General features: G+C 43.4%; 1 protein-coding gene across 3 annotated transcripts in view; it reads left to right on the top strand.

The window, feature by feature from the left end:
- ARHGAP25 (Rho GTPase activating protein 25) overlaps nt 1–14,691 on the top strand; it is a 94,263-nt gene extending 79,572 nt beyond the window's left edge. For all 3 annotated transcript variants that reach the window (XM_040224071.1, XM_040224073.1, XM_040224074.1), the window contains 6 exons: nt 1,620–1,752; nt 3,746–3,819; nt 5,378–5,499; nt 6,846–7,030; nt 10,829–11,355; nt 13,806–14,691. In XM_040224071.1, coding sequence (XP_040080005.1) covers nt 1,620–1,752; nt 3,746–3,819; nt 5,378–5,499; nt 6,846–7,030; nt 10,829–11,355; nt 13,806–14,013 — 1,249 coding nt within the window. In that variant the 3' untranslated portion in view covers nt 14,014–14,691. The remainder of the gene's footprint in view (nt 1–1,619; nt 1,753–3,745; nt 3,820–5,377; nt 5,500–6,845; nt 7,031–10,828; nt 11,356–13,805) is intronic.
- Nucleotides 14,692–17,404: the final 2,713 nt, after the last annotated feature.

Below are 17,404 nucleotides of genomic sequence, written 5' to 3' on the forward strand. Positions count from 1 at the left end.
TATGGTATATTCAGACTCATTTTCTCTTATAGAGCTGTGGGATAAATGCAATAGCTCCATAAACCCCAGAGATCGGTAGACTTCTCTTAAAGGGCCACAAATAAAATATTTAGGCTTTGTGGGTCACACAATATCTATTGCAGCTACTCAACTCTGTTCATATAGCATGAAATCAGCTGAAGACAATACAAAAATGAGTGAGCATGGTTGTGTTCCTATAACACTTTATTTACGGATGCTGAACTTCAAATTTCATATGATTTTTCACTTGCCATGAAATATTCTTCTTTTGAAACCCCCCTCCCCCAACCATTTAAAAATGTAAAGCCCATTCTTAGCTCACAGGATATACACATAAAGGCAATGGGCCAGATTTGGCTTCTGGGCCATGGTGTACCCAGTCTTGCCTCCATCCTCCTTGTTAATAATGTGCTGCCTGGCCCATGCCCTAATTCCTCATTATTCTTCAAATCTTTTCTGAAGCGTCTCCCAGGACTCCGCAGTTCTATGTTGGATATCCCTTTTCTACATTTTGATGCAGTCCCAGGTCCTGAACTTCCCTTGTCTTTGCACTAACCACACAGTATTATAATGACTTGGTAAAATTGGAGTCCGTACAGCTTTGTTTCCCCATGAAGACAGGGGTCTTGTGTGTCTCAGGTATTTCAGGTTTCACTGCTGAAATCCGTGTATCTGACATAGTACCTTGAACCTAGTAGGTTCTCTCAACACTTGCTGTTGAGAGTAAGTGTTGAATAAATGATCATGTAAATATATGAATGAACCCCAGAACTATGTTAAGCTCTCTGAAGGATTAAAGAGAACAATGGGCCAGAGCTATAAATGAGTTATCACATGAAAAACTATAGACTACATAGAAAATGCTAAATTGTAGTATACTAAGTGACTTAGCTGAAGAATTGATGCTTTTGAAGTGTGGTGTTGGAGAAGATTGTTGAGAGTCCCTTGGACTGCAAGGAGATCCAACCAATCCATTCTGAAGGAGATCAGCCTTGGGATTTCTTTGGAAGGAATGATGCTAAAGCTGAAACTCCAGTACTTTGGCCACCTCATGTGAAGAGTTGACTCATTGGAAAAGACTCTGATGCTGGGAGGGATTGTGGGCAGGAGGAGAAGGGGACGACAGAGGATGAGATGGCTGGATGGCATCACTGACTCAATGGACGTAAGTCTGAGTGAACTCCGGGAGTTGATGATGGACAGGGAAGCCTGGCGTGCTGCGATTCATGGGGTTGCAAAGAGTCGGACACGACTGAGCAACTGAACTGAACTGAAGTGACTTAGAGAAAGAAGAAAGCAATGAAGATTAGACAGTTTAACAGGTTTAATGGAAAAGTAGACCTTCAACTTATCTCTGAGGCACTTAGATAGAAGAGATAAAGGAAATGGTGTCGGGGATTGTTATTCCAGAAGGGGGAGTAGCAAAAATATTTTAGTCAAATGCGTCTTTATCAAACTCTGCTGCTGCTGCTGCTAAGTCTACTCCTTTGCAAAATTTCCTTTTGGGGACCTGGGATTTTATTCAGTGGATCGCCAGCAGGGAGGTGAGGAGAATTCTGGAACTTTACTTTCAAAAAGCATTGCTTATTTTCTTCCAGAGATACAGATGTCCACACGGTGGCCTCCCTGCTGAAGCTCTACCTCCGAGACCTCCCAGAGCCCGTGGTTCCCTGGAGCCAGTACGATGGGTTCCTGCTCTGTGGGCAGCTCATGAATTCAGATGAGGCAAAGGTTTGTATGTCATTAGAGTAAGTTGTCCTACTTTGGAAGAAGGTAATGGTTAGTGAACACTAGGCTGGTAGGGAAGCAACAATGGGTCAGTTTGGACCTTTTGGTGAGATACTTGGTTAAACTAGAAATTTCTCAACAGCAAAAGGTCGAATGAAGCCAATCATGGTGACAGTCTTTATGGGATGTTGCACTCCAACAAAGAACTGGACTATCATCAAATACCCTCAAGTCACCTTAAAGCTAGTAAGAGAAGGAGGATGCTTCTGAGAAGGTTTCAGGCAATATGGCCTTGCTGAAACCTGCTGGAACAGAAAGACAGACTGACCAACCTGGAGGGCAGATGCGGGGTCCAAGTGTTCTAGCTTTGTGATACCATGCATGACAGGCGTGGGTATATGAGGAACATATGCCAGGGAGAGGAAGGACAGGAACTTTCCTTGGCTCATTTCAGCCACAGCTGCTTGCAGGGCCTACAGTTCCTGTCTGCAACATCACAAAGCTCTTCACCAGCAGGAGTTTTGATCCTCAGGTAAATTGTTTCCTTAAAGGCCTTAGAGTCAACAGTTAACCACATTATAATCATGTTAAACTAACCAACCAGCAAAAGAAACCAGTAAAACCCTACTGACAACGATAAAACCTTCATGGTTTTTAATCAAGACTTGCAAAACTAAATGGTCCATGAGTGCGTTTGTATTACACAGCTATTAAAGGGGTCTAACTCCCCACATTGGGGGCGGGGGGGATTTGTATTTAGCACTACTAAGCTAAAAGCTCTCTCTGGCAAAATGGTGCACAAAAAAACTTGCAATAAATTTAACTTTGATTCTGCCATTTATTAATAGCAAATGATGTATCTTCTGTAAGACTCAGTTTATGTTCTTAGACCAAGAGAACTTTCTACAATGATTGAACTGTTACATAGCTGCACTGTCCAATGTAGTAACTGCTCGTTGTATGTGGCCACTAGGTGCTTGAAATGTGGCTAGTGCAACTAAGGAACGACATTTCTAATTTTATGATATTTTATAATAGTCACATGTGGCAAGTTGCTGTTGTATTAGACCGTACAAACTTAGATTTCATAACAGGATCATTTTGAGAACCAAGGGATATGTGTCACAAGTGAGTCACATTTTAAAATTATTGATTCGGGACTTCCCTGGTGGTCCAGGGATTAAGACTTCACTTTCCAGTGCAGGGGGTGTGAGTTCCATCCCTGGTTAGGGAGCTAAGATTCCACGTGCCTTGCAGCCAGAATCAACCAAAACATAAAATAGAAGCAACAATGTAACAAATCCAATAAATACTTTAATAATGATCCACATTAAAAAAAAAATCTTTAGAAAATAGTGATGGCAGCCCCTGCAGGTACTATGAGTGAAAAGAGGAAGGAAAGTTTGCAGTCCTTCTTCCTGGCGCATGCCCTCCTTGTGTGACCCTCTCTGAAGTTCAGTGTCATCATGGAGCTCTAACCTTCAGACCTCTCACCTGCCCTCCAGGTTGGTCATCCTGGCCTTGTGTCCCAGTGTGTTCCAGGAAAACCACATTGCTTGAAATCCCAGTTCTCAGAAGCATCTTCCTTCTCAATACATCTGAAGATACTTGGGGGGCATTTAGTTCTGGTCCAGTTCTTTATTGGAGTGTTACATCTCTAGCGTTTATGAAACAAGCAATTCTTGTGAGTCTGGTTATCACTTAGTTCTTGCCTTAGAGTAGCTCCGAGTTGGGGAGGAGAGCATAATTGCAGATGAATAAAGAAATACTCTGTACAAAAAGCAATGAACATCTCCATGCTGTTTTTGCAGCTTCCTGTGGATTTATAGTTATTTCAAAATGAAACATTAAAAAAAAAAAAACTAGAAAACTATGGAGACAGACAGGATTGACTGCCAAAGTGTTGCTCCTGCAGAGATAAACCCCAGTTATGTTCCAGGGTCCCATTGCTGGCAAGTGAGCAGCCTCATTCACTGGTGTTGAAATCTCTTCCCAGGCCCAGCAGGAGTTGATAAAACAGCTCTCTCTTCTTCCCCGAGACAACTATAACCTCCTGAGCTACATCTGCAGGTAAGGGGCCCCTGGAATCAGCTCCATAATTTTCAGCCACACCAGAAAGAAGCCCCCATTTAGAGGAAGAAAGAGTATCTCTGTGAACTCAAGAGATTTTTTTTCAGAACTTTGGAAGATCAACTCTATTCACATACCACTGAGGTAGTTTCCTGTGACCCCAAGATAATTTAAAGGATCCCCTGAAAATCTGGTCAACATAAAAAGGAAACATACATCCTCCTTAAAACATATTCCAGGGCTGCCCAGAATCCTGAGACAGGCACTAGAACCCAGAATCCTTATAATTTTTCTAGAATTATCTCCCATCTTCCTGACTCTGGATCATAACTTAGCACCCAGAGGCATTCATTCCAGGCTATCTTTATTAGTTCCCTTTCTGAGGACCTGCTGTGTGCTGACTTTGTGGCAACACATGGTATGTGGATTGACCCAGATCAGGCTGAGTTGGGAACCTGGATTTCCATCCCAGACATAGCTGAATTTCTCTTTATTTTTTTAAATATTTTCTGTAGTTTCCAAATTATAAAAGAGATAGATGCTTGGTTTGGAAACCAGCAAAATACAAAGTACTGTATATAAACAAAAATTACCCCAAGTCCACTCACCCAGCAAAAATCACTATTAACATTTGAATGTGTTTCCTTCTGAATGTTGTTGTCTCTGTGCTAGATCTTAACATCTATCAATATTAATAATAAGGAAACAATTTTTATACCAAATTAGAAATATGTATATACATTAATAATATATATATTTGTAACCTGCTTCTTTTGGCTAAACATTATAGTTTGAGAATTTTCCTATGTCGCAAAATAAGGTTATATATGACTCCGTAATATTCCATAAAGTTTTCTCATTTGGTCACCACACGCTTCTCTGAGAATTTCTCCATACTGGGAATTTTATATTGTTTCAGCCTATTCCTTTAAAAGTGTTTTTTAGAGATAGTATTTAGAAATCCCTTTGCTGATCTTTTCAGGGTTTTTTGTGTTGTTTTTTTTTTAATAATGAGTCTGAAAGCTTCATGCCTCAACTGGGTAGAATTATAGTGAAAATTCATTGTTATTTTTTGAGCACCTGCTGAAAATTTGAGATGCTCGGTGGTATAGTCTGAGGATGAGAGCAAGGAGGGATCATGAATTCCCATTTATGAAATCTCACTATAACATTTTCTTCTCTGGAGACTCAGCTGGGATGTACAGAGAGCCTGGGAGATAAGCCTGTAAAGTGAAGACTAGTTATGGTCTGCACCCATTTTAGTCTTTCTCATCTCCTCTTAGCTCCTTGCACTGGGCCCTGCTTCATGCCAAAGTAATTTCCTATCCACCCTTGGCCCCTACACCACCCTCAGCAGCTGGGCTGCTTGTTTCTCGTCTTCCTTGATCTTGACTCTTTCGAGACAAAGCCAAATTCCTGTAGTCAAAGCAGACTGGTCCCATTCCTGAGACCAGGAGGAAAGAGTTGAGACATACCTCTGTGATCTTGTTGGTACCTGGAAGTACTTCCTTGTGGCAACTTCTTGTCTCCCACTCTGGGATATCCTGGCTGCCCGCAGGTTCCTCCATGAAATCCAGCTGAACTGTGGAGTTAACAAAATGAGCGTGGACAATCTGGCTACTGTGATTGGTGTGAATCTCCTCAGGTCGAAGGTCGAGGACCCTGCTGTGATCATGAGAGGTACCGCTGGTCCCATGGTGATGGCAGGGGCAGAGGAAGTAATAACAGTGACATCACTACCAAATTGCTCTGCAATTTGCTGAGCATTTTCTGTAGATTATCTTATCTGAGTTGTAAATAACCCTGTGAAATCAGCAGGCAGTTTATTTTCTGGGTCACAACAGAGCAGAGAGGTTAGAGATTTACTAGTCATCACACAGTATGGTAGGCTAGCACAAAAACGTTTAGCTGGTGTTTCTTAGTCTTTTAGTATTTTTAATCACTCATGAAATTAAAAAATGCTTACTCCTTGGAAGAAAAGTTATGACCAACCTAGATAGCATATTCAAAAGCAGAGACATTACTTTGCTGACTAAGGTCCATCTAGTCAAGGCTATGGTTTTTCCAGTGGTCATGTATGGATGTGAGAGTTGGACTGTGAAGAAGGCTGAGCACCGAAGAATTGATGCTTTTGAACTGTGGTGTTGGAGAAGACTCTTGAGAGTCCCTTGGACTGCAAGGAGATCCAACCAGTCCATTCTGGAGGAGATCAGTCCTGGGATTTCTTTGGAAGAAATGATGCTGAAGCTGAAACTCCAGTACTTTGGCCACCTCATGCGAAGAGTTGACTCATTGGAAAAGACTCTGATGCTGGGAGGGATTGGGGGCAGGAGGACTTTTAAGGGGACGACAGAGGATGCGATGGCTGGATGGCATCACTGACTCGATGGACGTGAGTCTGAGTGAACTCCGGAAGTTGGTGATGGACAGGGAGGCCTGGCGTGCTGCGATTTATGGGGTCACAAAGAGTTGGACATGACTGAGCAACTGAACTGAACTGAACTGAACCAGAGAGTGCGAACAAATGTAATTTTATAAGACACCTCAGAAAGAGGCTACTTGTAAGCTGTGTTAAAAGGCTTCTGAGGCTGTGTCTTAGTTCAGTGAAGAGTCCTGACACAGAGTATTGATGTCTGCCATGATTTCGGGGAGACAGTATGCTTGGCACACATTAGGTATGTGTGCAGTAAGAAATCAGATGTCATGTTAAGGACCACATCAGGAGAGAAAGATGTCTTCATTTTCTTTCTTGTCATATTCCCTATTTCCTAATCAAAGACGATGCAGAGGACTATAGGCTGAAAACAACCCTTTTTCACCCCGGTCCCATATACTTCTGTCTCATCCTTTTCAGGATCCCCTATCCCAAGCAATTAAGAAGGGTCCTGTGAAGAATAACTGAAGTCCTTGGGGGCCATGTGGTTTTAGAGTCAAGTTTAGTGACATCTCATGGGTGGAGACCCTTGAGGACTGCCTGCCCCCTGCCCATGGTCTTGCACTACAAATCTCTTTCTTCTTTCTTTCAGGGACTCCTCAAATCCAAAGAGTGATGACTATGATGATCAGAGACCATGAAGTCCTTTTCCCCAAGTCCAAGGATGCGCCTTTATCCCCCCCTGCCCCCCAAAACGACCCCAAGAAACCTCCAGTTGCACGAAGCTCTGTGGGCTGGGATGCCACTGAGGACCCTCCAATTTCTAGGACAGACAGTGTAAGTAACATGGTAAGGTGTGGAAAACCTTCCTCTTTCCATCCAACTCTTCCTTCAGTCCAGGTCATTCCATGTAAGAGCTGCTCTGGGCTGGCAATCTGGGAAGTCCTGGGAGATGCTGTGGCAGTGGACGCAGCTGGTATAGACTCATTTGAATGCATCTTGAAAGCCTGGCCTCTTTCAAAATCTAGTTTCTGTTGGTATCCTGGAGATGGATTAGTGACATGTGTGCCCACCCCCCAATGACTGAGCAATGGGAGTCCTCACTGAAGCCTGCATTAAAAAGGAAACTCTTTCAAATGCAGTCCAGGGAAGTTTGATAGGGAAATTAATGTATACCACAGTGTAAACGTTTCAGTGAGAGTTGTTGAAAATTCCGGGTGAAAGTCCAGAGAGAACTGGTTTCCTGCTAAGCCGTGAAACGTGATTTCTTTCTCAGAGTATGTGATGTGTTTGTGTATTATTTCCCTTTCCCTGATAAGCTGTCTCAGCGATGTCAACCCCCTCATTTGTACTGAAGGATTGCCGCTCACGTTCACAATGTCAAAAAACTCTGCAGACTCTGAAATTTAGACTAAGGCCAACAATTTACAAAGCTCAACTATTTTCACATCTTTAGAGAAACAAATATTTTTTAAAAGAACATGTGAACTTTACGTAGCAGCTTGATTCTTGATGTGTGACCAAGTCATGAATCTAAAATTCCCAGTCGACCAGGTGCTGTCCGTTGCCTACCGTACCTACAGTACCTACAGTTGCCTGTTAATCCTGTGGATGATGAAGAAAGTATTGCAAAAAAGGTGGTGGTGGTTGTGATTTTTCTTGGGTGATGCCTGTCTGGATACAGTGCATCTTACTAATACTCTAAAATAAAATTAATATTTAGAAATGTTCCTACTTCATGTAGTGAATCATCCTGGACATCCTTGAGAGTGGCCATTTTGCTCATTTGACAGGTTTCTGTATTTGGTATAACACTAAGGAGAGGCACTGTGCTGGAGACCTTAAATAGATCACGTCTGGAGTCTTCACCCTTTCTCTGTAGGGCAGAATTTATCTTACACATCTTAGAGCTGAGGGGCTGAGTCTCAGGGAGGTGGACCAGCTAGCCCAAGGTAATGGCAGGAGAGTGGGACTTAGACGCAGTTTGCATCTCAGGACCCAGGCCCTTCTGATTCCAGGTGGGGTTGCTGACGAAGGTGATAAGCTGGAAGCCTCGAATGACAGCTTGAGCCCTGACTTTCTGATTTTACACATAGGGCTCAGTCTTTTTCTCTTTCTTCTTAATTTAATCTAAACATATATATCCATGATACAAAAACGTCAAAACAAAAGAAAAAGATATGTTTAGGACTTTATCTCCCTCTGCTCTCTCCATCCACCTCATTCTTCCCTGCTTTTATCAGTTCCTTTTTTGTCCTTCCAAAGTTCCTTTATGAAAACTTAAGTAAATATGAATGTAAACTGTTAGTTACTTCCCTTTTTATACAAGGTATAACATACTCATTCTCTCCCTTTACACACACACACACACACACACAGGCATACACACATGCTACTCTGTATCTTGAATTTTTCTGTTTAATGGCATACCCGGGAGACATTTTCATGTCAATACATAGACAGCAACTTCATAAACTGTGTTTTTGGCAGATGTATGATGGTAAAGAATCTGCCTGCAATGCAGAAGACCCAGGTTTGATCCCTGGGTCAAGAAGATCCCCTAGAGAAGGGCATGGCAACCCACTCCAATATTCTTTCCTGGAGAATTCCATGAGCAGAGGAGCCTGGCAGACCACAGTCCATGTGGTCACAGAGTTGGACATGACCGAGTGACTAACATACATGGTATTCCATTCTGTGCATGTACCGTGATCTACTCAGCCAACCCCTATAGATGAGCAGGTTACTTTTATTCCTTTACGCTACAAACAAGGATGCCACAAATAATCTTGACCATGCTTTATTTCATGCTCAGACAGATATATTTCTGAGATAAATTCCTCAAAGTGGGATTGCTGAGTCAGACAGTAAATAGAGTTGTAATATCTAATTTTGATTAAAACTGTTAAATAGTGGTTGTCCTCTTTTGTACTTCCACCAGTGATGCATGAAATAATCTGTTTCCCTACACTTTTCCCAGCAGAGTATGTTAGCTTTCAGTGGGTGGGGGTTCCCATCTGACAGGAAAGAACTGATATTTCATTAATTTTAATTTTGAAGTTTTCCTGTTGTAAGAGAATCCAAACATTGTTTTCTTATGTGTAAGGACCAGTTGTATTTTCCTACATAAGCCATCTGACCTTGTTCTTTGCCTATGTCTCTATTGATTATTGGTCTTCTCAAATTTTATGAACTTTATGTATTAGGGAAAATAGCCTATTGTCTGTGATAGGCATTGCAAATATTTTTGTTAGTTTGTTAATTCTTTTTTGATTTAGCATGTAGTGATTTCTGTGGCTTACTTTTAATTTGGGAAATCATGGAAACCCATGTAGATTGAATTTATCAAACTTTTCTTTTATGGCTTTTGGATTTGGGTCATGGAAAAGCCTTCCCATTCTAAGGTTATTTTAAAAGACCGTATTTTAGGACTCTTTCCCACAAGCAATTGATTTTAGTCAGCATTTCACTTCTAGAGCATGAGTTCCTTCAAGTATTAATGTAATATTCTTCTGAAAAAAATGCCAGGCAGAAAATCAACTAATGTGACAAATTAAGAGATGGTCTTCTTACCTAAACAGACATTTCTCCAAAGAAGACATATAGATGGCTAAGAAACTCATTATTAGAGAAATGCCAATCAAAACTACAATGAGGTATCATTTTATACCAGTCAGAATGGTCATCATCAAAAATGATGACCATTTACAAACAATAAATGCTAGAAAGTGGGGAGAAAAGGAAACCCTCCTACACTGTTCGTGGGAATGCAAATTGATACAGCCACTATGAAGAACAATCTGGAGATTCCTTAATAAACTAGGAATAAAACTACCATACAACCCAGCAATCCCACTACTGGACATATATCCTGAGGAAATCATAACTGAAAAATACACATGTACTCCAATGCTCATTGCAGTACTATTTACAATAGCTAGGACATGGAAGCAACCTGGATGTCTATCGACAGATGAATGGATAAAGAAGTTGTGGTACATATACACAATAGAATATTACTCAGCTGTAAAAAGGAGTGCATTTGAGTCAGTTCTAATGAGCTGGATGAACCTAGAGCTTATTTTGCAGAGTGAAGTAAGTCATAAAGGTAAATATCATATATTAACACGTATATATGGAATCTGGAAAGATAGTATTGACAATCGTATAAGCAGGACAGCAAAAGAGACACAGTCATAAAGAACAGACTTTTGGACACAGTGAGGGAAGGAGAGGGGGGATGATTTGAGAGAATAGCATTGAAACATATACATTGCCATATGTAAAATACATAGCCACTGGGAGTCTAATATAAGATGCAGGGAACTCAAAGTCAGTGCTCTCTGACAATTTAGAGGGGTGGGATGGGGTGGACGATGGAAGGGGGGGTTCAAGAAGGAAGGGACATATGTATACCTATGGCCAATTCATGTTGATGTGTGGCAAAGACCATCACAATAGCTAAGTAGTTATCCTCTAATCTAAAATACAATAATAAAGAAAATACCGAGGACATAAAAGAGATGGTCTTCTGAAGTTTCATAGATGCGCCTTCTTTCAAGTTACTCATCCTTATCCTGAGAACATGACACTTGTGTAAAAACCCATGTAACATCCGTGGCCATTTTTTTTTAGGCCAGTGACTCAGATGCAACCAGCCCCACTGGACAACAGCCAAACGATGGGTGTCTAGAAGACAAAGTATCCAGGGACAAGCCAGGAGATTGGAAGCTGCAATCACGAAAAAGGACTCAGACACTCCCAAACCGGAAATGCTTCTTGACCTCCGCTTTGCAAGGTGCCAACAGCTGCAAAGCAGAGATCTTTAAAAATGAATTCTGGTCATCTTCTTCGGAGGCAAAGGCTGGGGATGGGCACAGGAGAACGATGTCTCAAGGCGTGCCGCAGTTTTTCGACTCCCAGCGGACTTCCACCTATGATAACATCCCCACCCAGCCCGGGTCCCCTGGGAATGAAGCCAGTACACTCTCACCCCAGGCCTGTGACTCCAAGAGAGATGCTCTTGCCAGCCTAAACTCTGAAACTGGGCCTGGGAAAAAAATCTCTGGTGAAGAGGAACTTGAATCTTTGCAGAGGATGGTCCAGGAGCTGCAAAAGGAAATAGAAACACAGAAGCAAATGTATGAGGAACAGATTGAGAAGTAAGTCAGTCCCAGAGGGGCTTGGGCAGCCACTTGGTTTCCATATTGAAAGCAAATAGGGATTTTTCTCTGCCAAAGGAGTGACATCATGAAACTTCAATTATAGACAACAGTTTCTGTAGTAAGTAGTCTGGCCTAATGAAGAACAAGGGCAAAGGGATTGAGAAGATGACCCAATTAGTGAAAACACTAAACTTTAGATTAAAGTCATGGAAAAGTAAGTATGTAGCTTAAGTAGCTTAACCAGCTATTTCCAAAAAGTGATTCTTTAAGCTTCAACACATCTTAATACGAGCTTCCCAGGTGGAGTAGTGATAAAGAATGTGCCTGCCAATGCAGGAAACACATGGGAGGCAGATTCGATCCCTGAGTTGGAAAGAATCCCTGGAGGAGGAAATGGCAACCCACTCCGGTATTCTTGCTTGGAAAATTCCATGGACACAGGAGTCTAGGGAACTGTAGTCCATGGGATCACAAAGAATTTCATGCATTTGCCTTAAAACATTAAGAGAAATTTCAAAACTTTTTTGTATTAATGTCATTCACCAACTCTGCAAATATTTATTAAGGTGGCCACTCCTCCTGAAGGGGACAAAGTCCTCTGAATCCAAAATTGGGTGAGGGGTGGGGGCTCCCCACTCCTCCGTGGGAGAGGAAAGAGGACTCAGTCTATGATACTTGCTCTAATCTTTATGCTTCAGACATCCGTTCTCATATAATCCCTTCAGTAATCAGGTGAAATAGGTAAAGCCCTCATTTTACAGAAGAAATAAGAGTTTGGGAGGTATAAAAAGGTTCTTAAAGGTTGCACAGCTAATCATTGATGGGACTGGGATTTGAACCTGGGTCAGCCACCCTCCCAAGCCCACTCAGATTCTACCTCTCCACCACTGGAATCAGTGGTCAAGATCTAGCAGTATCTCGTGAGGTTGCCCTCTAAACAAGAGGGATGTGGAGAACTCTGAGAAGAAAACTAGATTTGTGATGAGTAGGATTCCAGAAAGTAAAAGTGTTAGTCAGTCAGTCGTGTCTGACTCTTCGCAACCCCATGGACTGTAACCCACCAGACTCTTCTGTCCATGGGATTTCCTAGACAAGAATACTGGAGTGGGTTGCCATTTCCTCCTGCCAAGTATCTTCCCAAGTCAGGGATCAAACCTGGCTCTCCCACATTGCAGGTAGATTCTTTACTGTCTGTGCTACTAGGGAAGTTGGGAAAGAATCTTCCTGCAATGTGGATTCCAGAGGAATGTCTAATTCGGCTTTAAGAAGAAATGGGCAGAGGTAGGCAATGCTCTGATGAGAGGCCATTATGTGCAGCATTAACTAGGCCCTTGAAGTTAGAAGCCAGTGAAAGTGTTAGTTGCTCAGTTGTGTTCAACTCTTTGTGACCCCATGGACAGTAGCCCGCCAGGCTTCTCTGTCCATGGAATTCACCAGACAAGAATACTGGAGTAGGTTGCCATTCCCTTCTTCAGGGAATCTTCCCAACCCAGGGATCGAACCGGGATCTCCTGCACAGGCTGGAGATGGGTCTCCTGCATTGCAGGCAGATTCCTTACCATCTGAGCCTCCAGGGGAGCCCAGGGATGGGCTCAAACAGGAGCTCAAGTCTCCATTTAAGAATGTTTCTGCTGTTGGGTAGCATGGAGGCAGTATCTCACAGAATGAAACTCTGAAGCAACTTTTATAATCACATTCTCCTCACAGGCCTGAAATTCCCTACTGTGGTTTTAAAATGTCATATGTATGCTCATTTTCAAGGGTTAATTCAGCACAGCCTAAAGGGGGACAGAAGGGCACCTGGGATGAGAACTAAGATTTGGGGCAATAACAGTGAAAATCCTGGGAATTCAGGAATCCAGCAGATCTTGCACTTTGAGTGGGATTCAGAAGTGTGGGTGGGGCTGGCAAGACCATTGCTCTCTAAGGGCAGCTCCCTGGATTCTCCAAATCTTGGTCTCCAGGAGCCTTCATGAGAGAAGGCTGTGGTCCGTGGTTTGCGTGGAGCAGGATGAGAAGGCACACGTGTGTACACAGGGGCTGGGGATCCGTACACACAGAATCTGGGTGAGATTCAGCTGTCAATCAACACTTCCACAGAGCAGGACAGATGTAAGGTGCTAGTGGGCTGAAAATATTAGAGGTGGTATCTTCATTCAAAGACTTTATAGTGTGGTGGAAGATACAAAACACAAAACGACATGAAAAACAACATGAGATGTCACAGGATGGATGATAAATGATGGAAGAGGAGCAGGAACATGCTCTGGAAACTCAGGTTTACTGAGAAGTCCTCCTGTCTGGGGTGGGACATACTAGGAGGCACAGGCTGGAGATGGGTCTTGTGATGTGGAAGGTGAAATGGACAGGGTGGCGGTGGGCAAGGCCAGGGGGAGAGTCTAGAGGTCATGCCTTGTCATCCCATTCTTTTCTTCCCTTCTTTGTAGCCTCGAGAAGGAAAATTATGACGTGTGGGCTAAGGTGGTGAGGCTCAATGAAGAACTGGAGAATGAGAAGAAGAAGTCAGCAGCCTTGGAAATCAGCCTCCGCAACGTGGAACGCTCCCGGGAGGATGTGGAGAAGAGAAACAAGGCCTTGGAAGAGGAGGTCAAGGAATTTGTCAAATCGATGAAGGAACCCAAGATCGACGCTTGAGGATCCTAGGAACCACAGAGACCGCCTGCAGAGACCCAGCATTGCTGCCTTTCTTGCTGCTAACCAATAGCCAGGAAGCAACATCACTCCCTAAGAGGGTAGATGACATTTGGAGGGGAAAAACATCACATTTCCCAATAAATAGATCAGTGGAGTTTGCAGGAAGATAAGAGTGAGTGGGGACTTGTGTGGACAGCTCTGAGCCCCTGGAGCTGTATTAGAAAGGATTGCATTATTCCACGGTGGTTTCAGCTGAGTGAAACGGCACCTTCCACAACCCGATGGCTGTGTCCAGTGGAGATTGACGCAGGCCCCAGGCAACAGGCTGCCCTCAACAGAGGCTGGACTGAAGTGTTAGCTGTGTTTCCGTTGTGGAACAACTTGCTTGGTCAGATGTCTGACTGGGATGTCTCTGAGACACAGGGGCCAAAAATAATATTCAGCTTTTGAGTTCTCTGCCTTGGGGGAGGGGAACTGTGTTTTGAAGGGCTGCACCTGCTGAAACTGGGACCCCATTCTGCCACCCCCACCATGAGGCATACTCTCCATGGCTGGAAACTCAAAATTAGTGTTAGGCAAAGACAAACCAAGCAATAAACTGTATTTATGAAAGCAAAACCCATTAGAAAATTATATTCAAATAAAGAAAAAAAAAGCAGCAGGGCTGTTGGTAATCCATGCACCACCTTTATGAGAGTAAATGACTCCCCTTCCTGGGAGAAGAGACACCCCTCTCAAGGCACATGGTGAGCAGGAAATGGGCTGTGTTCCAATTCCACTTGCATTTCAGGGGCCGCAATTGCATAGGGCAGGCCCACAATGATACAACTCTTTTTAGACACTGGTTGTAAGTTTAGATAGTAACAGTCATATAATAATATTTTTTCTGTTTCACCAAAATGCATGTGATTTTATTCTTTAAATGATCCCGAGGCACTAGAGAAAAGCTGAGAGTTGACTTTTCCTTCTATATTAAGCCAACCTGGCAGAAGCCTCTAGTGAGGCCCCAGGCCTTCCTGGGAAGCATGGTGGAATCTTTAATGGTTTTTGTCATCGTTCTAGTTGAGTAGTCTCTAAGCTCTTTTGATCATGTACTCCATCAATAGAAAATATTTGAGCATACCTTCCTCAACATGAAAAAAAGTGAAAGTGTTAGTCACTCAGTTGTGTCCAATTTTTGCAACCCCATGGACTGTAGCCTGCCAAGCTCCTCTGGCCATGGAATTCTCCAGGCAAGAATGCTGGAGTGGATTGCCATTCCCTTCTCCAGGGGATCTTCCCAACCCAGGGGTCAAACCCGGGTCTCCTGCATTGCAGACTAATTCTTTACCATCTGAGCAGCCAGGGAAGTCCATCCTTCTCAACATAAATATGTTTATCTATTTATAAATGATACACACATACTACTATATTAATATATCATGTATATCACAAAACATACACAGGAAGAAACTGAATAACGATGAGATAAAAACAAACCTAAGTAAATATTCTCAAATGTGCTTTCAGCTCTGGAAGAAGCCTCTAGCCCAGTTTCCCAGTGGGTGTTACCTGTACTCATATTACAGATTTCATCCATTACTCCCATAAATATGCTTGAACTCTGGAAGACACATGGCTGAATTAGTGGTTTGGAATCTCCGGTTACCACAGTGAGAGTTCAGCCTTCCCCAGCATCTGTGTCTCTTCATTACTTCTTTTCCTCCCTTCGTTTTCTCCCCTTTCTTCCTTTTTTTCTATATTTTCCTCACTCTGGTCATCATATCCCTCACAGAGTGAAAGGCCTGGACAGGAGCTGTTTCCCAGTCTTACTACCCAGGCCCTGCTCCTCCCACCTCCAGCATCCTGAGGACCAGTCAGATGGAGGACAAGGACGACACATAGAGCTCCTAGTAGAGGCCTGCTTACAGCCCACTGAAGGCAGGGAGACTGATTTGGGACACTATTAAGTAAAGCAGTTAAATATTTGATTTCCTGGGATTTGTTTTTCAATGACAGAGTAGCAAATGTAGAAACACTTCCTGAATACTTGATGTCCACTGATGAGTGTCTGTAGTTCTGCCAGGCACGTGTGCCATGTTCTCCCATGGGTTCCTGACATGGACCCTTGGATGCTAATACAGACTTGAGTGTGGAAGTAGCCAGCTTCATAGTTCCAAAGGGAACATTTTTCTGCAGGTGCAGAGAGGAAGCCCTGAAGCCTGTTTGTTTGGGGGTCCACATTATAGGAACTTGCTGGCCCACATTTGAGTCTCAAGCACCTCTTGGTCAGATCATGTCTCTCATTCCACACCTTTTGCCAGAACCACAAGATCACAGAGCGACTGGTCCAGCTTCAGAAGCCAGTGTCTCAATACCTCTTCACAATCGAGGGTATCTGGCTTGCCGAAGCTGCCCCTACCTGCTCTGGTGCCACCCTCCACATAAGGAGAACACAAAGAAGAGTTTCTCCAGGACCTCGGGCCCTCGAGTCCAAGGAAGGGCCAGGGAAGAAGATCTGGGGTCTGAGTGTCATCAAATCCCCAAAAGACCACCTACAAGATGCATAGCAGTGTCGCTCCTGCTCACTGGATCTGGAAGCCAGTTTCTGGAAACCAGACCCAGACTGACCTATGTCACCTCTGTCAGGCCCTGGAGCTCCCAGTGTTACTTCCAAAGCCCTGCAATGGGCAGGATCTAAGGAATCTGTCTTTTCCCTGCCTCTACCCGCTTTACCGTTCCTTTTCTTCTACCTGCACAGGTGCTGAGAACTTCAAAAAGTCTGCAGTATGCACTTTCAAACCCCCTGCTCTCTCCCCACCAACATTCTTCACTTCCTCACTGCCTCGAGCATGGCACATTTGCTCCTGTGTGTGAAGCAGACCTGATGGTCTTCCATCTGTTTGTGCATAGGGCAGGAGACTTTGTATTAGGGAATTGCCTGGGTTAAGTCCTGTCTTCATCTAACAAAATTCCACAAATGGGGTGGCATTTATTTGTCACACTTCTGGAGGCTGGAGGCCAAGATCAAGGTCAGGTGAGGTCCTTTTCTGGGCTGAAGGCTTCCGGTTGTATGCATACATGGAAGAAGCTCCGTGGGGAGCTCCATGGGGGCTCTTTTGTAAGACATTAATCCCATTCTCAAGGGCTCCAACTTTACAACTTACCTCCTATAGGCCACATCTCCTATTACCATTATCTTTAGGGCTGAGGATTTCTACATATGAATTTTGGGTGGAAGGTAAGCAAACATTCAGACCAGAGCCATTCTTTCTAAATGAATCTTGGTCAGTCTGAGCCTTGAGAGATGGAATGTGACGTCACAATACCGAGCCTACTGCAGAGGATGCAAGCAATAATTGTTTTGTTGTTGTTTTGACCAATTCTTTCAGTGCTGCTCAGATGCCCACCC

The sequence above is a fragment of the Oryx dammah genome, unplaced genomic scaffold (genome assembly GCF_014754425.2).
Source record: "Oryx dammah isolate SB20612 unplaced genomic scaffold, SCBI_Odam_1.1 HiC_scaffold_25, whole genome shotgun sequence".
Lineage (NCBI taxonomy): Eukaryota > Metazoa > Chordata > Mammalia > Artiodactyla > Bovidae > Oryx > Oryx dammah.